Source organism: Vanellus vanellus (assembly GCF_965231255.1).
Source record: "Vanellus vanellus genome assembly, chromosome: 1".
NCBI lineage: Eukaryota > Metazoa > Chordata > Aves > Charadriiformes > Charadriidae > Vanellus > Vanellus vanellus.
Genome location: NC_138905.1, coordinates 213,138,806 through 213,163,072, shown reverse-complemented (window position 1 = coordinate 213,163,072; position 24,267 = coordinate 213,138,806). Strand labels below are relative to the sequence as shown.

The following is a 24,267-nucleotide window of genomic DNA, read 5'->3' as shown; positions in this document are numbered from 1 at the left end:
CCATTGTTTCCCAGCAAAGTTCTCACTTCATTTGCCTATACATTGCTCCTGCCCAGCTGGGATTCTCCCGAAGCATAAGGAAATAATTCACAATGCTTTTTGTAAAAAAAATGAAACCAAAAAACCCACTCTTATTAATAACAGTGGTAACGGAAGAAAACTGAGGCTAATTCACATGCAATTTGCCCAGCAGTAAAACAACTGCTGTCCCTTTGATTCAAGGGGCAACTCCAAAGAACATATAACTTCTAGTGCCACCCATACAACTCTGTTAACTCTGATCAGGCTAATGGGTAGGAAGAAAGAGGTGGGTGGTCTGGAGGTTGCCCTGTAACGTAGTGAGTAAAATATACAGATACAGTGTTTGCAACCTGCCTCGTGAAAAAAAAAAAAAAACAAAAAACAAAACAGGAGTCAAGATTTGTTTTCCAGGTCTGGAGACAACTGCTTAAAGTGTTTTTCTCCAAATCTATTCGCAGATTGCCTGTATTCCCCGCAGAACGTCAGAGAAGATTTGGGTGCAGCTTTCAGTGTCTCATTAACTGTCAAAGTGCTATGGAGTCTGGGGGAACAAAAACTTATTTCTTTCTGAAAAGTTTGTAGCTTCCCTTGTGAAGTTACTTTGCTGTATGCTGGTCCGGGAAAGGCAGCTTACGCTGAAATATAAAAATGGCAAGTCAAACCATTTATTCTGGTTCTGCCCTATGTTCACGCTTAATCTGACCATATTTTACGTTTGCTTCCTCTTAAAAGAATAGATAGACTACCCCCAAATTGTTTATTTTCTCATTTTGAGGTTCACTGTGTTTATTTAACTGATCACGTTCTTCTGGGTCTTTTTTTAAACAACCATTTACTATAAAGCATGTAATCAAACAAGGATTTTGAAGAGCTGACAATAGTTTCTGTGTCCAAATTTTAATTTTACTTCCTCGTCAATTGCCAGGGGAAAGCAATCATGTGCTAGGCAGAAGATGAAATTTTATAATAAATGCCTGTATTTTGAAACCTGTAGGGGGTGAGGAAAAAAGTCACTTGGCTTTCACCCAGAACATGTGATAATCAGATTAACCCTGGAGTGTATTTTGCGTGTAAATGCATCCAGGGTAGGAATGGGGAAGGACTTTGGAGGGTGCAGTGTAGCAGAAGTCAGCAGAGAAGCATTCCTGGTGGAGGGGAAGGATTCCTTTCGCACCCAGGACTTTGGAGGGGTCAGAGAGAGCGCTCCATGCACTGAAGCGTAAAGCCGATGATCTCCCGCTGCTCTGTGAGGATGTCGCTGTTTGCCATGGGTTTTCTGCTAGTCGTCCTTCAGCCGGCCACTGGCCAGTTTCCCAGAGCCTGTGCAAACACGCAGAGCTTGCTGAGGAAGGAGTGCTGTCCCCCCTGGGACGGAGATGGGTCCCCTTGTGGGCAGCTTTCCAGCAGAGGGTCCTGCCAGAACATCCTTCTTTCTCAGGCTCCGCTGGGACCACAGTTCCCTTTCTCAGGAGTGGATGACAGAGAGGACTGGCCCTCTATATTTTACAACCGGACGTGTAAATGTGAAGGCAACTTCATGGGATTCAACTGTGGGGAGTGCAAGTTTGGTTTCTCAGGACCCAACTGCACTGAAAGGCGACTGAGAACGAGAAGAAACATCTTCCAGCTCACCACCAGTGAGAAGGACAAGTTTCTTGCTTACCTTAACTTGGCAAAGAACACCCTTAGCCAGGACTATGTTATTGCTACCGGCACGTATACTCAGATGAGCAACGGCTCCAACCCCATGTTCAGAAACATCAACGTGTATGATCTCTTTGTGTGGATGCATTATTATGCCTCTCGAGACACGCTCTTAGGTGGGTCCAGTGTGTGGCGGGACATTGATTTTGCTCATGAAGCCCCTGGTTTTCTGCCTTGGCATCGGGTCTTTCTGCTGCTGTGGGAACGTGAGATCCAGAAGATAACGGGTGATGAGAACTTCACCATCCCCTACTGGGACTGGCGAGATGCAGAGGACTGTGTGGTCTGCACTGATGAATACATGGGTAGCAGACATCCCACCAACCCTAATTTACTCAGCCCAGCATCATTTTTCTCCTCGTGGCAGGTAAGGACAGGCCAAGGGGAAGGGGAAGGGAAAGGCTGATTGTGCCAGAATTATCCTACCCAATTTTGAGCACTTAAGTGAGGTGCACAAGCTGGGAGCTCAGCCATGCTGCGTTCCCTTAGACGTTCCCGGAGAGAAAGTAAGCACTACCAGAGAGCAAATCAGATCTTATGTGGACTTAGTCTTCATTTAGAGCTGTTCATTTGTCTCTTTGCCTCTTCTCTCTTGACTGTAGGATTTAGGCTGCTTAATTAGGAACCTAAAGGTAAGGTGGAACTTACATCTTTGTGTTCAGACATGGCCTTTAGCAGGTTAAACAGCCTGGGGTCTACTGAAGCAATCAGGTGAGAAAAAGTAGGATTTACGTACACACATTTCTAGCACAAAACCATTGAAAGACAATTGGTGACTGAATGATGGAAATAGAAACGACGAGTTTTCAGAGGCCAAGAGTTAAAAACTATCCAATTAAGCTCGTCTGTTTTCAAATTAAAAAATAAACAAACCAACAGAATAAATTTTTAGCTCGCACAAGAACCAGCTGTGTAATTCATAACAGTAGTTCAAAAGATATATAAGAAGTAATCTCTCTTGGTCATAGGAACAAAGAACTAAACTCAGTGTCTATTCCTGCCACTTAAAAGCACTGCAGATTAAACCAAGGTAAATGTACATATTTACATAGGTGATAAGTTCTCATATAGCTGAACTATGCTGCGCTCTTCTAACACTGAGAGCCTTTAGACGTTTTTTTGTCTCTTGCTCATTACTGCCACATCGCCTAAAATACAGTGACAAAGGTCTATTGGCTTCCATAGTCACACTCCATCATGACAATAGCAACAGTCCCTTCTGGCACTGAAGTCTGCGGTTATGTTGGTGTAAATCTATCTTTGTTCTATTTATTTCTGTAGCAACAACTCAAATGAAGGTTGGGCAGTTTTAGTGATTTAATGGAAAGTGAAAGAGATACAAGCACCAGCAGCTCTCTGATACTCTGGCATCACAAAACAGCAGCTAACTGGGCTGGTTATACTGTATTTAGCCTTGATTTGTGTCCTCTGAACAACATAGGCTGTGTATATACCTGTAAATTCAAATATTCCCATATACTCTAACAGACCTATTTTACGACATTCTCTGGCGTACTAGTTCTCCCCTAAACAGGGACTTTTCAGGGACCATTTCCAGGAGAATGTTTGCATACAGCCACCTTGTACGGGAGGCCAAGATGGTTTTACTGGCGTAGACGTGAGTTGTTTCACATTATTTGACCTCACTGCCTTAAAGCAGATATAGCTAAAAGCATGTCTTTTCATCCCATTTTCCAAGATTTTGCTCATTTCTAGCAGTACAAATCTGAATGAACTCTACTAACTTAATTAGGTTGCATTACCAGAATGAAGTCGATCTGATGCTGTTCTGCACTGAGCTGAAAAAAGGGTTATGTGAAAATGGTACAGGTGTTAAAGTGGATTAAATGAAAGTAGAATTGCACTGGTTGCATGTGTCAAGTGGAGCTATCGATACAGTACACTGAAGGAGATAACCAAGGTAGTAGGAGGCAGGTAGCATAAAGGAATCGGCAAGTTGCTAGCAGAATTTTCTAAAAGACCTGGAGGGGTCAGATAGTTATGATAAGCTCTTTTTTTTTAAAGGTAGTATTAATCATACCCAAATTCTTAGAATTTTTCCATTCTGGTAATAAGTACCCAGAAAATTTACAAGTAGTAATGAATATATTTAAGAAACAATCAGATTTATAACTTCTAATTTAAGGTCAGCTCCCACAAATATATTCTGAAAATAAAGACAATTTTTTAAGAAAAAAGTTGCTTTAACCCATATTTTTGTATAAATTTAATAGGTGCAACACTAAAAGTTGTGCTACATTTAAAACACATTCAGCGTCAGCGTATAAATGTAAAAACACCTAAGTTCTTTGCTGAAGTTTTCCAAGTAATTTGTGAAAACAGGTGCTTATCACTTACATTTTTCAGCCACTTCTGGAAATGCTACACTGTTAGCAAAATTTCCCAAACAAGGCCACAATAACTTGACCTTCAAAGGGTATTATTCCCCTTTAACATTCTCTATCTATGTATATCTCTGCTGCCTTATCTAGAGAAGGAATGAAAGAGATTGAACAGATCTGCATTTTCGGCCAGTGAGTTTGGGGTGAAGATACAACACAAACTGATATTTGTTTATTAGCTTTGAATCCAAATTTAAACAATAGCTTATGATCGAATAACTTAGTGAATGCAGTCACTTCAAGTAGCACAAAATAAGAGATGAGAATCTCACTTCAGAAAATCAAAAGGGAACAAAAATAGCCTTAGCTTGAACCGGAAAACAGCCAGAGATCTGCTGCAGAATACGCTGATTATCCAAGCTCTGTAGCTAAACAGCAAGAGAAAAAAAAAAAAAAAAGAAAAAAGAAAAAAGAGGAGGATCCAGAAATGTGATGGAATTTTTAGGCTTTTAATAAGCATTCAAAATAAAAAGAGGGCAAGAGAAACCTTTTGAATAACACATCTATAATATGGTGTCCTTTTTAGAATTTTAAGTCTCTTTCTAATGCATAACAAAACAATGCCTGCTATGTTAGGAAATAGTTATAGATTTATTGAAAAAAAAAAAAAGGTAAAGTGCCTATTTGCAGAACAGCATCTCTCCCTTTTTTAAATCCCTAAAGAAAGGAGAAAATACTTTATTCCATTGAGAAGTTGCCATGGCAACATGGATACCCATGAATACATGCTGAAATTCTTGCTTTCGCCTTAGTTTTTCTTCAACATGCTGCTGTTACCACTTAGCTGAGTGAATTATCTGTCCACATTTTTCTCATGTTTATCACCTGAGTGAAACTTCTGGTTCCTGCCTCTGTTTTTACCAGCAAGACTATCGGGAATCTTTAGTGTTTTTATTTGATTGCTTGGCGTATGGTTTAGGGTAGGTGGAAAGGATTTTCTCGTGTTTTCAGTTACTTGTTTGTGATGATTCAAGTGTTGCATTCAGAATTAGGACTGCATGGCCCCTACTAATGCTTTACCAAATTTCGCAGTTCCGTGCCAACTTAATGGAAAGCTATGTGGGAAATGGAGATCTTCCATGACATGTTGAGAGCTTTTTGTTTTAGCGCCCATTTCTATAATTTTTCAAGGTAATGGGTTTGCTGAAGAAATAATTATTATGTCTCACTGAAATATTAGTAGGTGAAATTCTGCTCTCCTCTGCGCCAGAACTAATTTGGAGAAATAACAGGAGTCGGTGGAGCTACAAATGCATAAAAAGCCTTCTGCAAATAAAAGCAGAATCTTTCTGCTGGTAGTTAACATTGGACTTTGGGGATCCCCACAGCGTGTCAGGCAGACAATGAAGAAAATAAAGCAGGAGACTGTAGGTGCTGGTTTAGGTTTGCTACTGTGTTGAGCAGGCTATACCATCAACTTCAGCCCCCCGCACCTTGTCTCTCCGACAAGAAGAGTTACCTGAGAGAAGCAATTGCGTAACGTGGAGAGCTGTCTGCTCTCAGATGTGCTGGTGTAAACCTGCAGCCAATTCTTTGTCTCAAGCACCGAGAATTTCCCTTAGCACTTCGTTCCGTATCACCCTGCAGAACCACTTACGCAAATGCAAAGCTACCACAAAAGGGAAACAAGTTACACAAATAGAAAATGGATATAATGCACCTAAACTAATAATGACAGCACTTTAGATCCATTACCTGAAAATATGACTTCATAAGAAATACAAAATTCAGCTATTCAGACACAGCTATTTAATTCTAAGTGTCAGGGAGCTGCACTGCTAGATGAATAGTCCGAGAGAATCATTTGAAGCAATGTTTTATGTCCACCTTTAATAACCGCAGGAAATTTTAAAAAATACAAACACCAGAAGCCAACACTTCTTGATCCTTAAATCAGCCAAAGTCTTCCATCCCTCTTTTGTGGACACCCGAGTATCTCATGAGCTCAACGACTTTATTTTTTATTGCAACTCAATAGGTTTTGGTGCCAGCTACAGGCTGGTAAATAAAAAAGCAACAGCCCAAATGGAGTAAGCAACTGCAAAAGAACAGTTTATCAAGACCCGTCTCCTAATGATATGCCTACATGGATTATAAATTTGAAGCATTTCCTATTACAAAGAGATAAGCCTCTGCGTGTCACACCTCTGTACCGCAGCCTGTGGGAATCGGGATGTGTGCGCAGCAGGACCAGCCACTCCAGTATCCTCAGCCTCTTTATGTCGCTGCAATCTCAAAGCAATTCCCCTTCTTCCATGGGATCACGAGTGGCTGACAGCAGAGTTTGGCCTGAGGTTGCTTGGCTGTTCTCTAGCTTATAGCCATGCTTGCTCAGGAGTCATGTGACGTAAAAGACAAACACCTTCGGAGGTGTGTAAATTAATAGTTAAGGAAATCCCTAAAAAAATGGGTTCTGTTAATAATTCACCAGGAAAAGAACCCTACCTGTAGAGAGATGTGTCTTTGTGAATTTGCGGTAGACATGGAGACAGCCACACTAATGGCACAGCTGGGAGACAGCCAGAGAGCAGGGAATCACGGTCTGCCAAACCAGGAAGTGTTAATGAATATTTCAGCAGTAATTGATAACAGAGTTTCCCACTCCACCCCAGCACCGTTTTGAAGTGCTGAAAGGGGTGTAAGTTACCCCCCTGTTCTGGGCTGCCTCTAAGCAAAGAGATGGAACTCAGCCAGCTCTGACTGAAGGCTGAGAAAATATCTTGAAGGCCCTGGGTTTGTTTCAGTGCTGTCAGTTTATGTTTGTCTCATCTCCTTTTAGCTTGACTTTCGCAGCTCCTCCAGTTAATGCATGTGCCGTAGGGGTCAGAAAGATGATTAATGACCTTATCCTTGCACAAAGATGTTCCTTAGAATGTGCTTGAAGCTTTGCTTTCCAAATTTTCTTTTTTTTTTCATTCAGTCCCCTTCCTGTTTTACCTTTCCATTCCTGCTAATATTCAGGAGTACATGAAGAACCAGACATAAATATACACAGTCTCTTAAAAACTTTTTTCTTCTGGTGTAGATACAGCACCTTTTAAAGTTTTGCCTGTAAAAGCAAGCTCTCAAAGTACAGTTAGTTCTGTTGCAGGTTATTTGGGGATTTCCTTACATTTTCCTAGTGTGGTGAGCAAACGGCTTCTGCATGCTACTTAATTTGGATTAGATTATGCCAGGCTCTAATGCATCCAAAAAATGAAAAATGAAACCCCTTTACAATTGCCAAATGTTTTAAATCCAGCACAAGGGCTGCACTTTAATGCCGTTCCCAAGCAAGAGTGGAAGAACAAGCGGAGAGAGACAGAGAAAGACAGATAGAGGCAATGAATCAAGGCAAAATCTCTTTTGGCCGCGTAGTGGGACCCAAGGCTCCAGTTCAGGAGTCTGGACTTCGCGTAGGACAAACGGAGACATGGTGACATGTCAAGGAGGGCCAAGAAGTGCCCACATCACACCCTTGGGAGAGATGGGGTGGGCAGCACAGGTGAGCAAGTCATGTGCTTGCTCTGGCTATAGTCTGAAGTGGATCTTTTAGGCTATACTAACCCGGAGCCTAACACTACGAAAACATGCTGATAGAGTTTCTGGACAGGGGCGGGCTCCTGCTTGGTGGGCTCAGAGGAGAAGCAGATCCAGGGCGCAGCTCTAAAGGAAGAAAAGCTGTAGAGTAACCCTTTGAGTGGCTGTACTTCCCCAGCAGACTAAGGAACTTCAGATCGCTTTGTAAGTGAGCAGCTATTTCAACACCATAGAAAATCACTTTTTTCTAAGTGTTCAGGTATATATTGTCTCTATTGCACGTCCCTGTAAATACAGATCTAATAAATCTAAAACAATTAAAGAGAATTTGTCATGAAAACCCCCAAAGGTTTGAATTGAAAAATAGCAGGCAAAGGAATGAATACTGCTGAAGGCTCCTGTAACGTAATTCACTTTCTTTAGGCTCGTCTGTGCAAGCAGTAGCAAACTAAAAGACAAAAGGGCTTCCCATTTGTGAAAAGGTGTGAGACGGTAGCAAGGCTTCCACACATTTGCAGTCTGTTTTCTGAGAAACGATACAAAGATTTGTGCTGAAGATCTCAACTGCAGTGCACGGAGGGCTTTTTTTGCTGGGTGCTGCAAGGCCCAGGAGCGATGCTGCGTATTCTGGACTGCCATCTACTGGCGTTTGCTCTGCTGACTACTTACATAAGCTTTTGCTCGGAGTGTCTTCCTAAAAATTTCCCTGGAGCCGGTGAATTTACGCATGCAGGAGAGCAAGCATTGGGCGCAATTTCAATATGAAGCTTTGTCCAGGGTGAACTGAGAAATTTGCTCAGGACTGTTCTGAAAGGCAACAAAAAATCCTGTGTTAAAACCGCATGTTTCCAGTAGAAAGTTCTCCGGCTAAATGAAGAGAAGGCAATGACGTGACCCGTTTTGTGTGTGCTTTATGCAGATTGCATTCAGAAAGAACCATTTAACTGACCTGTCTTCTGTTACCATTTACACATCACATGACTCATGAACCAGCAAATTATAGTTTCAGGATATACCCATAATTTACATTACTTAAGTTACACCTTTATGGAAAAGTATCTTGTCTAATTTTATGGCCAGACTTTAGATTTTAGTTCAGAACAAATAGCAGAAGGTCATAGATAAGTATTTTCATTCCTGCCCATTATGATGGCATTTCTTGACCATGAGTTACCAGATGCCTTATAGCATCTGGCTTCTCTTCGGGATGAATTTTGTTAGTCAGGCAAATTAGTTAATAAGGGCTACACTGAGACATAAATGAGGGAAAAAAATAATTAGCACTCTAACAATTTATAAGACCTCATAACATCAACAGTTGCATGAAATCCCACTGAAATGGATGAACAGAACGAAGGGGAAGTGTTCCTTTGTTTACATATATTTGAGCTCATGCTTGCAGATTCCCTGTCTGGATTTCTGAAAAGCTGGTCTTGAAGGCAGCATGTGATTCCTCTTTAGGACTCAATGGGGATATATCCCCAGGGCAGTGGGGAGAGGGAGAAAAAATAGAAGATGGCAAAGCAGAGAAGCTAGAAGAACATATGGACCTAAATAAGGTCCATAGGAAACAGAGCTAAACAGAAAATCCACATGTATGTAGTTTCTGAGCCAGGTACCAACTGGGCAACGGGTTGAGCTTCACCAGCCAAGACACACTTGCCTTTTTCACTAATGCACTTCTAGGGACATAGGACTGTGCATTTTTATAAAGAAAGAAATTACTAGAGCATCTCCCTCAGCCTGAATCATCCCACTATTTTCCTTCTAACAGGAATAAACTCTCTCAGTAACACAAAACAATCGTAAGAACAGCACCGTAACTACGCTTTGTGTTCACAACTGTAGGTCTCTCCCTGTTGCTACTTCTCCCTTCTCAGCGGGGATTCTCAAAAGAGACTTCATAGAGGCACAGTCCTGACCCACTCAGGGAGCTTCTGGGGGGAATGTGCACAAGAAACTCTCTGCCAGATAACTACCTAACAGCCTCCAAGGGCACTTTAATACTTTTAACAGACTAGGGCAGATTCCAGCTAATAGAGCAGTCTCTAAGTATAAATTTCTCTGATAAGCTTTCTTATCTCCTCAAAAAAAAAAAAAAGATGAGAATAATTTATTCATGATATTCATATTCATAGGAAACTTATCATTTAAGAACTCCAGATTCTTAAGAAATCTAGGTTATATCGCCAGCTCTGTCATACATTTTCTGTGAATTTGTGGTCAAATCGCTTAGAAAAGGATTCATCTCATCTCATTCCACTCTTTCAGAAGTTAGTTAGGCAGCAGAGCAACTTGCCTTTGGCTCTGTCTTTAGTCACTTCAGAGGCACATCCATGCCTCCAGGGTGGGATTCATCCCATCCTAATGCAGAAGTAGAGCATTAACTTTAACGCTCTTAATTTTGCTTCCCTTGCTAACTGCAGTCCAGAGACAGTTTCTGCATTGATTTTTTTTACACATTTTATTTCACTGACTTAGTCAATGGAGAGAGTTAGGCACCCCTAGAGGTAAGTACATCTCACCTACCAGACATCTGGCTGAGAAGGGCTGAATCACACTCTGGAGATGTCTCTCTCTATTGACTGCAGAGGTTGTCCTGAGCGTTGCTTCAGTGTGGCAATTTGTACACAGCTAGTGCTGGTGAAATGAATCTCCCGCTCACTTCCTTCACTAACAGAGAATCTCATGTTCTTCCATCCCATTCACAGCAGATATGATTGCTTTCATTCCCCTTCTCGTTCATTGTTTCGGTCCATGAAATAGAAGTACACCTCCAGGAAGAAAGAAGTATGGAGGTTTCAATGTCATGTGTTTTCTCCCCTGTGATGTCTCGCTCAATAATGAGACCTGTTCTTTCTCCACCCAAAAGTTCTCATTAACCACATTGATTACCTGCTAACCATGGAGTCCTGTATTTTGAAGGAATCTGGTGGTTTGGAGTCTTATTTTTTTTAGTGTGTTTTTCAGAAAAAAAGCAAAACAATAGACAGCAGTTTTGGTTCAGAGTCTCAGCCTCACCTGAAAGGGATGCGAAACAACTTCCGGGAGTTTTGAGCTACTGTTGTTGTGTTTCATTTTCGCAGACCCATCAGCTGTATCAGTCACTATACGCACCCACAAAACCCTCCTGTCTCACCTTCTGCTTGTCATTGTGTCATTATTTTTTCACCATCCTCCATACTGACTCCACGTTAGGCAAGTTCCTGAATATAAAGTAGAAATACAAGTTAGTACTTCTACTGACTCCCTGTAGGTTTATTGTACTCAGATATGATAAAAAGTCCTCCTTCTCATTGCGAGCACTGACCAAGCAGCAGATGCAGTGAGAGCTGCTATAAAAGCTCGTGGTCATCAGAGGACCCACATCCTTATGTAACAAATAAGTTATTGTGGCTTAAAAAGATGTTGAGCAGCACCTTAATGACACTGACAGTCTGCGTGGGCTCTTTTAACCCATGACAAATGTGAAGGACTTTGACTCAGCCAAATCAGCTGACTGCCATTTGAAATTACATTGAACTACTTTGCTCTTCGAGGAGTCTCAAATTGGATGGGCAGCTTCCACAGATCATCTGACAAATAAGGACTTGTTATCTCATGGTGACTGGACTTTGCTTGTGAACTCAGAACATTTATATAAATGATGCTGAACTCTGACAGCATTTATCTGTATTCATCTCTATACGTAAGATCCTTTCCCAATACCCATCACTAGAGTATCTCAGCTGGTGATATATGTTCATCTCCACAACATTCCTGGGAAGTAGGGCAATGTCTTTTCCCATTTTCTATGTATAGCATCATCAAGACATAGAGAAACTAAGTGCCTATTTAGTCTGACAAAGCACAGACACATACATGAAGAATAAAAGATTTTTTTTTCATATTCCAAGACAACAATTTCCCCTCTTACTGTGTGGGGGAAAAAAATCTATGATTATGGCTTTGTTCAGTAGCCTGCTGAAGCCAAGAAGCCTCCATTTAGCAATGGCAGCAGCAGATTTAACTCCATTTGTGTCCTGCTGCATTGGTAGGTAACAGTGAATTTAACCTCAGTGAGGTTTTAAGGGTATAAATGAGAATTGATACCTTAGTCTACATGGGTAGTTTCAGATACAGACTAGTGTATTATTTCAAAATGTGGACTGTAGTAGAGGGGTGTCGTCTATGAAGTAACCTATCTTATATCAAAATCATAAATAGAAAAAGTAAAAATTAATATATAGTCTTCCAACAAACTTATTACATTGTACATTTTCTTTGATCCTTTAAAAAATAATTAATCAAAATGCCTCTTTGGTTCTGTTTTTTTTTTTACAATTGCAACTCTGCTAATAGAAAGTGTTTTATACAGGTAATTTGTACTCGGTCTGAAGAGTACAACAGCCAACAGGCTTTATGCAATGCCACAAGTGAAGGGCCTATACTGCGCAATCCTGGCAACAACGATAAATCGAGGACCCCAAGGCTACCATCCTCAGCTGAAGTTGAATTTTGCCTGTCACTGACTCAGTATGAATCTGGAACCATGGATAAAATGGCCAATTACAGTTTCCGAAACACTTTGGAAGGTAACATGTTTTATCTTATTATGCCATTTCCATCTGTAAATTGATTCTCTCTGGGGTGAGAGTCTTTAAACTCTGGGCAGTACGAGCTGATTCGATAAATCAACGCTCAAAAAGAAAAAAAAAAAAAGAAGAAAGAAAAAGTTATGCTTTCTCCTGGAATAACAGGAATATTTCTCCTAGAATAAACAGAAAGAACCATGTTAAAGGCATTTGATACAAAAATAGAAACTATAGACTAGACCAGATCCTAAATCCATCTGTTAGGACATATTGGCTCCTGCTGTTGTTAGCACTAAGCACAGCAAAGAAATGTTCTACTGTATAAAAGGACATCGTCTAATGATCTACTTAATCATGACAATAACCATGTCCGTGTGGGTCACAGGTTTGCCCTGGAATCCACTGTCTTCCAGAGGCAAGGCTGGACAACGAGTGTGAAAGAGGATGCTGCCAGTTGGCATGTTATGTCTACACCCTGCCACTGTGAACTCCGTAGTAGACTTCTCTCCAAAATCTAAAGATTAAGGATTAAATTATATCTTAAAAATGACCCTAAGTATAATTTACAGAAGAATTTAGTTATTTATCTTAATTTTCTAACTATCCAACTTGTTTTGAAGGTTCCTAATTTGCTAGTAAACAAGGGTTCTTTGCTAAAAGGAATAGCTATTTTTAATTGTCTATCCACCCATTATCTTTTGAATCTTGCTAAATTGCAAACAAACAAGGATTGAACATTATATATTTATCAATAATTATTGCTACAGTATCATATATCAGTTGGATCAAATATGATCTACTTTTCATGTCCCAGAGATTTTTGCTTGCAAGGGACCATGCAAGTGCCAAATCAATGTGATACAGGAGTTGGTGTGAGGATAAGAAAGCAAAGCTTGTAATATGTTCAGTATTACTCTTAATGCGGCATGGAATGCCATAAAGCTTTCTTGGGAAAAAAGAAAGTGAACCAGTTTCTGCTCTAAAAACAGTCAAAAATGTGGAATTTGTCTGCTGAAGCCAACAGAGAATCGAGACATTAATTGACTCTGGCTCTGGACATAGCTGTTCTTTCCACCTTTGAGAAAAGGAACCATGTGGAGTTTGGGAAAGAAAAAGGAAAAGGTGACATAATTGAGTAGAGGCTTGCTCACATTTTTCTCCACAAAATATGTGAATAGATGCAAAGAGTGGAATAGGAGGAGTACAGAAAAGGGAATTAAAGCAAACAAGCCCTGAAATAATGAGGGCTTACCATCATGCTGCTAGTACTGTAAGCAAAAGCAAAGGCACAGTCTATGGAAGTTACGCAGAGCCATATATGGGTTTATTGAGAAGACAGAGTCAAAGCGAACCACTCACAAAGCCTAAATTTTGGTATCATGACTGCTCATTAAACAACAATAATTCATGACTACTTGCAGAAAAAGGGCAAAATCGGCTTTTTGTCACTGCTAAGTCTAAACTGACAGCTAAACAGTCATAGATCAAGTATACCCCTTTGATACAAATGGATACATTTTCCTATTGAAAATGACAGTAGTTATTTGAAAAAAGGCGATAACATAGACGTTCAAGAGAATTGCACAATGATCAGGAAAGCACCTACGGTTCCCAAAGAGCCTAGAAGAAGTTATTTTAACTCTAAACTCAGAATCAGTGTTTTGTCTGATTAACGTATCAAACCCTTTCTCTTCTGCTGTCTCTTTGTCACATTAATTTCATGGCTAGCAAGCACAGTCACGGCTGGTCTTTGTTAATATCATAGTGTCATCTGCCAATCACACTTTAAGAGGGTCACGCTTTTATCTGAATAATGGCGATGTCACTGCATCTGAAAAGAGCTCTTATGGATCAAATTTTCCTCCAAGTGAGTTCTTTTGTTCTGTGCAACAACCCTTCACAACTTGAAGAGCATTCATCATTCTTCTAACAGAGGTTATGAAGCTCCAGCATACCACTGTGCTCATTTGGAACCCTCCAAATGCCATACGAGGCATGTCATGGTTGCCACCTATAGACTCTAATGGATTTCATTGATTTAGATAGTTCTTCCAATAGACTATGGAAAAAACTACATGTTCTTGAGGACATATGCAATTCAGATATGATTCAGAAGCCATACATCTTAGGTAGCTACAGAAGCGGCGTATATTATCTTGGTCACAGTGTTGCATGGCTTCTGGATGCATCCAGTTAGTATGGATGCAGGGGCAGAGCATGCCTGTTTTATCGGTCCATCCAGATGTGCCCTCATTGACACACACTGGAGCCCTTTCAGAGCATCTGTAGGATCCCTCCTGATCCTACACATGATCCTACAGTGATTTGAAAAGGTAAGAAAAGAGAAAGAGCAGCTCCTTTTCTCCTGGCAGTGAAGGTGGACCTTTGTCAGTCCTAGGATCCATGCAGAGGGAGCCTGGGAAGCTGCAGACCAGTGAAGAAAAGCTCAGTAGGGTAAGACTGAGGCAATGAACATCTCTTCCTTAGAAGCTCGGTAGACATGAAAAACAAAACAAAACGAAACAAAACCAAAACAACTTAACATTAGATCCTCTGTATTCTAGGGGAAATCCTTTTAAGAAAGTTACCATCTTTACTCATAGTCCAGCTCTCAGTCCGATTACCAGATTACCTATATCGTTGTCTAACTTCTATAGCCTAGCTAAAGTAGACCTACAGTGTCCAAGAGCTGGTATGGAAGAGAGTAAATGTCAACAGAGTGGTGTTACCTTTCTTTCCATAAGAATATTTCATCAGAAGCAGAGACCACTAGAGTGAAACATCCATGGTGTTCAATGATAAAGGGCTCTTTTGGTGGTGAGTCTGTCTGAAAGCGAGCCAGATGTGGCTCAGTAGGCATTTATCTATAGTACTATGGAGGTGGAGCTTATTCCATCAGACACAGTGTTATTCTGAGACAGCTTTTTCTCTTTTTTTTTTTTTTTTTACTTAGAGGATGTTTTATTTTTTAACCTGAATTATTTCAACACTCAACTTTACACCACAGGACCACAAATGTTTCTGTCAACTAACTCATTTAACTAACAAGATAGTAAACTGCAATGCAAAACCAAGAATCCATGGCTAATGTTGAAAAAGATGGTGGAAAGTTTTTAAACTAGTTTTACAGCCAAATAAAACATATTGCGTTAACTTCTTTCTTACAAATGGGCTGCTTAGTCTTGTGTTGTGTACAGATGCCAAACTTAAATTGCCAACTTGCATTTATTGTTTCAGTGCCCACTTCTGCGTGACAGCATTCTTACACTTCCATAGTTCCCAACATCTACTTCTTTTTTAAACAAAAAGCTTTTTAATCCTTCTTACTTGTTTACACAAGTTTATGCCAATATACCTAAGGTCAAGTTCTAATCTCTTTTAGGTCCAAAGTAAATCTCAAGTAAGTCCATTGACTTTACTGGAGTTACTCTAGATTTACAAAAGATGACCAGAACCAAGCTAGTGGCTGTAAGTGAGTGGCTCCTGATTTACACCAAAGTGAGATTTACTCCTCAGTTTTAGTTCTGTAAAGGAAAACACCTGAGATCACTTAGAAGAACCAATCACTTAGAACAACCGCTTCTGGCCAAAATGTTATGCTCTTCAGTGCTTGAGTGCACTGGAAGAAAGACAACACCATTTTACCCTTCAAAGGGGTAGGTATCGGTGTAATTATGAGCAGTTGCCAACAACGCAGGCTGAATCTGTATTTGAGTAGTAGAAAATTATGCTATAGAGTCAGAAATGATGTCACTCGAGAGTAACCACAACAGCCATAAACAGCAATGTCAATATTATTCAATAAAGCAACACCCTCCCGAGGCTGAGCACATGGGTTGCCCTCTCACTCTGGGACAGGCCAGTGTCTGCTCTGACTGAAAACCAACATGTTAAAAGTAGTTTGCATGTTGCCCCTTGAGGTGGAAGCAATTGTTTGAAATAGGATTTGTTGAATCATGGCCCTAACTGGGGAACGCTGTTGACTTCTTGGACAATTCATGGATACCAGAAGAGAACAAAAAATCGGTCTAGTTTATAAGCAGCAGATGAGATCCGAAATGGATTGGCCCACTGCAAATGAAATAGTTGGGTTTCTTCTTTGCGAAATTCAGTTTTGGTGTGACACCTTGCATGCTGCCTCCTAAGAATAAGAGATGGCTGAAAACTTAGAATTTCTTTTTCTTTATGAGCAAATTCCGCATTTGAAATTATTTTGTTCATGGCAACTTCAAATGAAAATCCATGCCTTCTAAATTTTGCAGAAAGTGACAAAAAATTATAAAACTCTATATCACTTTCATTATTCATGTATTAACTCATGACACAAGGTATCAAGCCAAGCCATGTCATAGCATTCCACTGTGTGTCACAATTCTGTATTGTTAGTACTGTTCTGTCATGAAATAATGTAATAAAACATCCAACACTTCAAAATGTAATTTCATTTTGATAGGACATTTTCCTTTTTTTCTGAGCGATTTTAATGTGGAAAACTTTTCTCAGTATTTTCACTGTGATCCGTACAGCTGATGAAAAATGGTTTCTCAAAATGAAGTTTGCCAACAGAAAACTTCTAATTAAAAAAGTTTTAGCCTGCCGCCAGCATTGTTCAACTAGCTCAAACTCTCAGTCTCTGAGTAAATTCGTGCTGCACATTGAGAAAGTGCTGTCAAAATGCAGAAGGTCATTACCAGAGAACTAGAAAGACTGCTCAGCCCAGACCACAGTAAAGCTCTACAAGAGTTGTTTTAAGAAAAAAACTAGATGATGACATGGTCTAAATTAGATAATCACAAGTTTTCATCTACTACAGCCCCTTGGGCCAAATTCTGCAGATCTTGCAGCTACCTCGCTCTAGAGAGATTACAGTAATAACATTGCTTGCGAAAATATGTAAGATTTAACCCTGAAAAATATCCCGTGAGTTCGCCAATGGCAGAAAAACTCCACGAATATAAACCAGAAGAACATCACTAACTTCAAAGTCCAGCCTTAAAATTCTTATATGGCCTTAAAGTTCTTATATCCTTATCTTCCTTCCTATTTTAAAGTAAATGCATCTATCTGACTTGAACTACTCTAAAATGGGAAATCCTTATTAAAGAAAAAAATCATCTTCAGGGAGAATGGGTCTAAGTATATCAGTCAGTTGGACTCAGACATAGAATCATAGAATCACAGACTCATTTAGGTTGGAAAAAACCCTTAAGATCATCAGGTCCAACCATAAACCTAACACTGCCGAAACCACCACTAAACCATGTCTCTCAGCACTACATCTACGTGTCTTTTAAGTACCTCCAGGGATGGTGACTCAACCACTTCCCTGGGCAGCCTGGTCCAATGCTTGATAGCACTTCAGGTGAAGAAACTTTTCCCACTACCCAATCTAAACCTCCCCTGGTACAAGTTGAGGCTGTTTCCTCTTGTCCTATCACTTATTACTTGGGAGAAGAGACCTACCTCCCCTCACTGCACCCTCCTTTCAGGTAGTTGTAGAGGGTGATAAGGTGTCCCCTCAGCCTCCTCTTCTCCAGACTAAACAGCCCCAGTTCCCTCAGCCGCTCCTCATGAGACTTGTGCTCCAGACCTCTCACCAGCTTCATTGCCCTTCTCTGAACACAATCCAGCACCTCAATGTTTTTCTTGTAGTGAGGGGCCCAAAACTGAATGCAGTGTTTGAGGTGGGGTCTCACCAGTGCTGAGTACAGGGGGATGATCAGTGCCCTGGTCCTGCTCATCACACTATTCCTGATACCAGCCAGGATGTTGTTGGCCTTCTTGGCCACCTGGGCACACTGCTGGCTCATATTCAGCCGGCTGTCCACCAACACCCCCAGGTCCTTCACCAGTCAGCTTTGCAGTCACTCTTCCCCAGTCCTGTAGCATTGCATGGGGTTGTTGTGACCCAAGTGCAGGACCTGGCTCTTGGCCTTGTTGAACCTCATACCATTGGTCTCGGCCCATCGATCCAGTCTGTCCAGATCCCTCTGCAGAGCCATCCCACCCTCAAGCAGATCAACACTGCCACCCAACTTGGTGTTGTCTGCAAACTTACTAAGGGTCATTCGATCCCCTCATCCAGATCGTTGATAAAGATATTAAAGAGAACCAGCCCCAGCACTGAGCCCTGGGGAATACCACTTGTGACCAGCCGCCAACTGGATTTAGCTCCATTCACAAGTCTTTGGGCCCAGCCACCCAGCTATGCTACAGCTTCCTATACTGGCCAGATCATTTAACAGCCCACTGTCACCGGGGACAGCCCTGCTTCTCTATGCAATGTCCTCCATCCAACAGTCAGTTGCTCTCCCTCCTTTCGTAGTTCCAACACTGGTTCTCATCATATCCTGACATGAGATAACGTAACTCAGCAACCTGGGAAAAAACTGAAATCCCAAACTCCAACATAGTTTTCTGCTTTTTTTAGTCAGTTAAATCAGTTCATAGAAGGACTGACAAGGGCTGCAGTTAACTCATGGGCAGGCACAGCATGGGGCAAGGCGGGTGGGGAAAGTGGGATTCCCCTATCTAGAGGCAGGGAGCTCTCATTTCAGCTCACTGTGCTTGTAGATCTGTAGCATCACGTTTTCTGTAAAGGTGATTTTACTGCAGCCACTGCAGCGAAGTTTCCTGTACTCGGAAAGAATTCTTATGTTTTCATATATTCTTTTTAATTGACTATACCCCATTTCATAGTATGTCTTCATGAATAGCTGGTTGTCCTTAAGTCTTTTAAAAAGTCTGAGAGAAAAGAATAAGACCGAGGCTAATAAAATAAAGTGACACCACATTGTGGTTTTATTCCTGCTAACTTTACAATTTATATGGAGTTTTCATAGCAAGAACTCAGACATTAGAACTTCTCATGCGCATGGTTAAACACAATATCAGTTTTGACACTGACAGAATGTACCCCAATTAACTGGGAGCTGGAGGGTGAGGTTTCTAAAGCTCTCCCAGTTACAGAGAGACTATTAAGATAAATTGCTTGTGTGGAGATGTTCCATAAAAAGGTGTCTAGAGCCAAAATAAGTATTCCGTGTATTTTTTTTTATGAATGATTAGATCAAGTGTTCGCAATGTATTAAATTTTAAGAAGTGTCCCAAATCTGATATAAAACATCTAGCCTTCTGCCTAAACTCTGCATAAAGTCTATCTTCCCTCAAACATACTCACAATGCAGCTGAATATAAGTGGAAGTGTTGCTTCAGAATGATATACAGATAGATAGATCATTTTCTGTTAACATTCACAGAAATTTCCTAGTATTGCTATATCAACTGATGCCAATGATGACCCACTATGGCCATCAGCAAAGGAGGCTAAAATTGTTGCCATTGGTTCCTGTGAGTTCTAGCCAGACTGCCAATGTACATCATTCTTCATAGCACATTTGGTATATATTTCATTCTGCAGTTTCCCCTGAGTGGAAACTCAGTGAATGCTAGGTAACACAGCATTCACCATCAGACATATTTCTGTGGGCAAGGTTTTCCCTTGGAGAACTTCTGCCCATTACTGTTTATGTCACCATGCAGTATCTTCAATAATCCCAGTCCACATCTGAGGTACTTAGAACCTGAAGTTATCTGTAGGTGTCAACATGTTCTTCTTTTCTCCTAAACCAAGGCTTTTTTCATCATAAGCCAACTCTACCTCCTCCAGCCGTTCTGATTATGTTTTCTTCTCTGACTTCCCTTGAATTTCTCAAAATCTTTGTTATAATCAGAAAGATGGATGGTTATTATGGCATATGGGTTCCTAGGTGCCACAGCTATGATTTTATCCTTAGTACAATTATCAGTGTTTTTATGATGGAAGTTTTTCCCTTGTTTGAAGAGATTAACAGACCAGGCAAAGCCCGATGAGGCAATTTAGAGTCACAAAGAGATGCAATCATTTCACACAGAAGATCAGAGTCCCAATGGGGTACACAACACAGGTTTTCAAGTTCACAGATTATGACACTACCCATAAGGCATCTCTAGCCATGTCTCAATACTTTGGGTGACTCAAAGAGGGGCAAATCCAGAGAGCAAACCAGTTGGTGCTGATGACCCGACTTCCATGTTACACATGAAGGTTTTGACAGGAAAGGGTTTCTTTCAGACTAGCTCTAGTTCAGTCCCATGAACTGAACACCCACTGATGGTTGGCACATTTTAGATTTCCTCCAAAAGGAACCCAGCTTGCAAAGTCAGAAATTGCCCTGTGATGTGAGTCACAGCATGAAACAGAAGGACTACTGGGAGATTCACTTGAAAATTATATTGCTGATCCTCATTCAAATGCTAGTTCTTGGTCCAAATAAGTAACTAAAGCAAGTATTCAAAGTGTGCGAGGCATTTTCCAAAGAACTAAGATCTTTCTTTTTCCAACCTTGCAGATTTCACAAACTACAATGATATTGGGAAAACACTGAAGATCAGCACAAGCATATTGTTCACAGCCCTTTTTATATGATTATTAATTTTTAAAGTTGTTTTAATATGTCTCCACTATGCTCCGCTATCCTACAGCTTACAGAAACTTTGAGAACAAGACATCTTCAGGCACCAAATCAAAGAGAGAGAGAGCAGAGAGGTTTTGTAGTGTGGGTTAAATAGCAGGATTAGCATCAGGTTAAGAAATAGATTGGGAGGACAATGTATATATCTGCTTTTATTCTCCTGGAAAATCTCAGAGAAGCGTCAGAGACTTGAGTTGACTTTTATTCAGGGTCCTTACCAGTAGGAAGGAAGCTTGGGTGTCAGGATGCTGAGAAGGGCTACCAACATCAGAGCTGAGGTACGGAGAGGCTAGCAAAATAAAAACTAATGTAGAGACTCAGCTTCCAGTATTTCTTATTTGGGCGTTGACCTGTGTGACCTCTTCTCAAAGCCCATATTTAAGTGCCCTCCAAAATAACAGCAATCCACAGACTTCCATCCTGCAAGTCTGACTGTGGAAGATTATTGATTATTTACCAAATCCTTTTGTAAATATTATAGTTTGTATTGTGTTGGCCTCTATCAATAAAAGAACATGTTCTATAGAGACAAACAATATTAAATGAATGAGTATATGATAAGATACAATAGCTTGTTTTATCTTAGGAACCTATAAGTATAGAGATAAAAAATGAAAATAAAGTGAATAAATTTTCTCAACAGGAAAAATGTACACGCATAAATGTCTGCAGGGATTATGTTGCCTTTTAACAGCCAGACGCAAAGGACAAAGAAATTTAAAAATATAAAGCAATTAAGCAGTACATTTGTTGACATGCTGCATTAGCTACATGGCAGGAGTTTTAATTTAGCTTATTCTAATTTCATCTTTGCTATGCCTTTGAAATATATTAACACTCCTTTGCGCGTTTTCCTAAGCTCTTGTCTAAAAAGCTGCACGTAAATGAAGTGAAAGTAGGTACTTTGATCTTCGGTCTTACTGGAAAAAGAATTATATGCATTGTCATATCAGTATATGATTTCCTCTTGACTATACAGGCTTTGCTGATCCGCGGACGGCAATATCGAACATATCTCAAAGCGGTTTACATAACGCACTTCACATCTACATGAATGGCTCCATGTCCCAAGTACAAGGCTCTGCGAATGATCCTATCTTTGTACTACACCATGCATTTGTTGACAGGTGAGTTTAATTCTGCTCGGTAAGCCTAATTTATTTTATGTTTTTACAGTGTGCTTTTCACCTACATTTCCAAACTGCAAATATTTACATGCCATTACATGCCCAGCATTTTCAGACATGCAGATATTGAGCTCTGCTGTTATTCGAGAGCAAGTGTCTTTCCTAACCTGCCTGTATGTTCACTGGATTAAATATAATTTGAGAAGTTGACAAACCCATTCAGTTTTTATTACCAAGGTAAAAATAGTTCTTCAGTGATGTCATAGTGATTAATATATATGGATGTGTATGTCAGGAAGTTTGGACCAAAAGTGTGTGACTCATTTTAACACAACTATAATCAGTTGGAGCAATTCCTTTACATTCTAAATGTCAGTGCTGTTTTAATTTCTATTCCATAAGGAAAATCCAAGCATGCTATTCACAAATAAAGAAGAAAAAATCCATGTTTCAGTGTTTCAAACAAAATTGTGACTGTCTCCTGATGAAAGAGAAGAGTACAGCTGTGCAGAATGAAAGGAAAGCAAAGAGAAGGATATCAAGTTTCTTAATAAGAAAGGGTAGGGGAGCACAGTTTTGCAAGAAAAGAGTGAGATTGCAACATTAAGGACAGCATTCCAGGATTTAGTGGTGACCTTAAAAATGTCTGTGTCACTACAATATATGTGAATGGCTATAATTAATTTACTGTGGACTGCATTAGACTCAACTGTGATGACTAAAGAGCTATAAAAAAGAAAGTTAGCTGAGCAAAGAACTGTAAAAACCACACAAACAACACTTGTTCTGGGGCAGTTTATATTTCTTTACCTATCTTCCTCTACTTTCCCACCACGTACTGACCATGCCTTGGCTACTGCAATGCTTAGAGCAGAAGAACTATTACCCTGTACAAACTTTTAGGGTTCTTTCACAAATATGTATGCTCAGACACCTCCTGGCTGAGACCCTGCCTGCACACAGCAAGGCGTTTATTCAGATGAAAATCAAAACGGTTTCTTTATTCAGGTCACTGAGGCATGCAGCACAGGAGGGATGCAGATTACATCTTGCAGACATCGTCTTGCCGTGAAGTTCTTTGATTTCAGGCAGTTCACACCAAAACTCTTACATAAAACTTTATCGTATTTAACCAAAAAGGTAGTCGGTGTAAAAGAGAAATTTGAAGTTGGGCTTTTTCTCCTTAGTTTATATATTTAATGAGCCTAAGGGCTGTATTCTTCATACTTTACCTGTCTCGAAATAGGGCATCAGGTCTACTCAGGTCACCCAGGCATCAGTGGAATGGTTCCTTCAAAGGGTGACCCACCTGTCTTCTGCTCCTAAAACCGCAGGGCATAATTAGCCTTCTGGAGGTGTCAGTTTTGAAACTCTTTTCTGTGAAAAGCTTTTCTTCAGAACATTTCAAAAGTTAAACAGCGTAGCTTAGGTGTGATTTAGCATATCCACCCATTGACTCCTTGACAGAATGGATGCACAAAGGTTTCAGGTGTGGTTACAAATTTCAAGTTTGGCACCTGGAAATTAACTTTCCAACATCTAGGGTATTAAAGAATGAATCAATTGAATATTCAGAGAAAAAGAACACAGAAGGGAAAGCATTATGCTCCGCAATATCAAAAGAATTGTTTTCCTTAGACATTCACACTTGTATAAGACCTACGCATCTCTTAGCTCCCACTCATTGCAGGGCTTAAGTAGCACCTTGGTCTTCATGCTGACCCCTCCCACAGAGGAATTCCAGCCGTAATTGTTATAAGCCCCTGGAAATACTTTTCATAACTGTAGTTGTTATCCATTTCAGAAGGCAAAATTATTTGCAAAAGATAACACCATTAAATACTGCTAGTGCTGAGGAAAAAGATCACTGCACAGGCACCGTGGGAGCAATACAGATATCCATGATGCAACCTCATTCCATCTGTGGCAGACAGAACGTTACCAGTGCTCTGCAGCTGCTGTATATATGGGCTTTAGTACACATGGATGTAAAAAACTGATAATAATGCTGCCTTTTGTATAAGTGACAGAAATGCATTAGCATGATTCGGGTTACTTAGCAGCCTTATCCATGACAGATTAATCATGCTTTTAGTTATAATTAATAAGTAGGTGACTGATAGGTACGTACAGTACATTTAAAAAAAACCCATTCCTCTCCTACATAGACTTTAAATCTGAAGGACTGCAAAGAAGTTCTTTTCTGAGAGGCACGCAAGAATACAAAGAATAGAAGAAACGGGTAAATCAGTCTCCACAGCAGCAGAAGCATTTTTTTGGTCCATATAAACTTTTCTCATGTGGGCAGAACACTTTTGAGCTGATTGTTATGGCTACATTGGGCCAATGGGCCTTTAACTAACTTTTTAACTAAATCTTCTGCTGAGGACAACCTCTGTTCCAGGCC

The 24,267-nt window shown here is 40.3% G+C and overlaps 1 protein-coding gene across 1 annotated transcript in view; it reads left to right on the top strand.

The window, feature by feature from the left end:
• Positions 1-1,273: 1,273 nt before the first annotated feature.
• The window catches only part of TYR (tyrosinase), a gene marked incomplete at both ends in the record, with an annotated part of 52,590 nt that continues 29,596 nt past the window's right edge, over positions 1,274-24,267 (top strand). The window contains 3 exons of the mRNA XM_082492939.1: positions 1,274-2,092; positions 12,004-12,220; positions 21,713-21,860. Of these exons, the coding sequence (XP_082349065.1) occupies positions 1,274-2,092; positions 12,004-12,220; positions 21,713-21,860 (1,184 nt within the window). The remainder of the gene's footprint in view (positions 2,093-12,003; positions 12,221-21,712; positions 21,861-24,267) is intronic.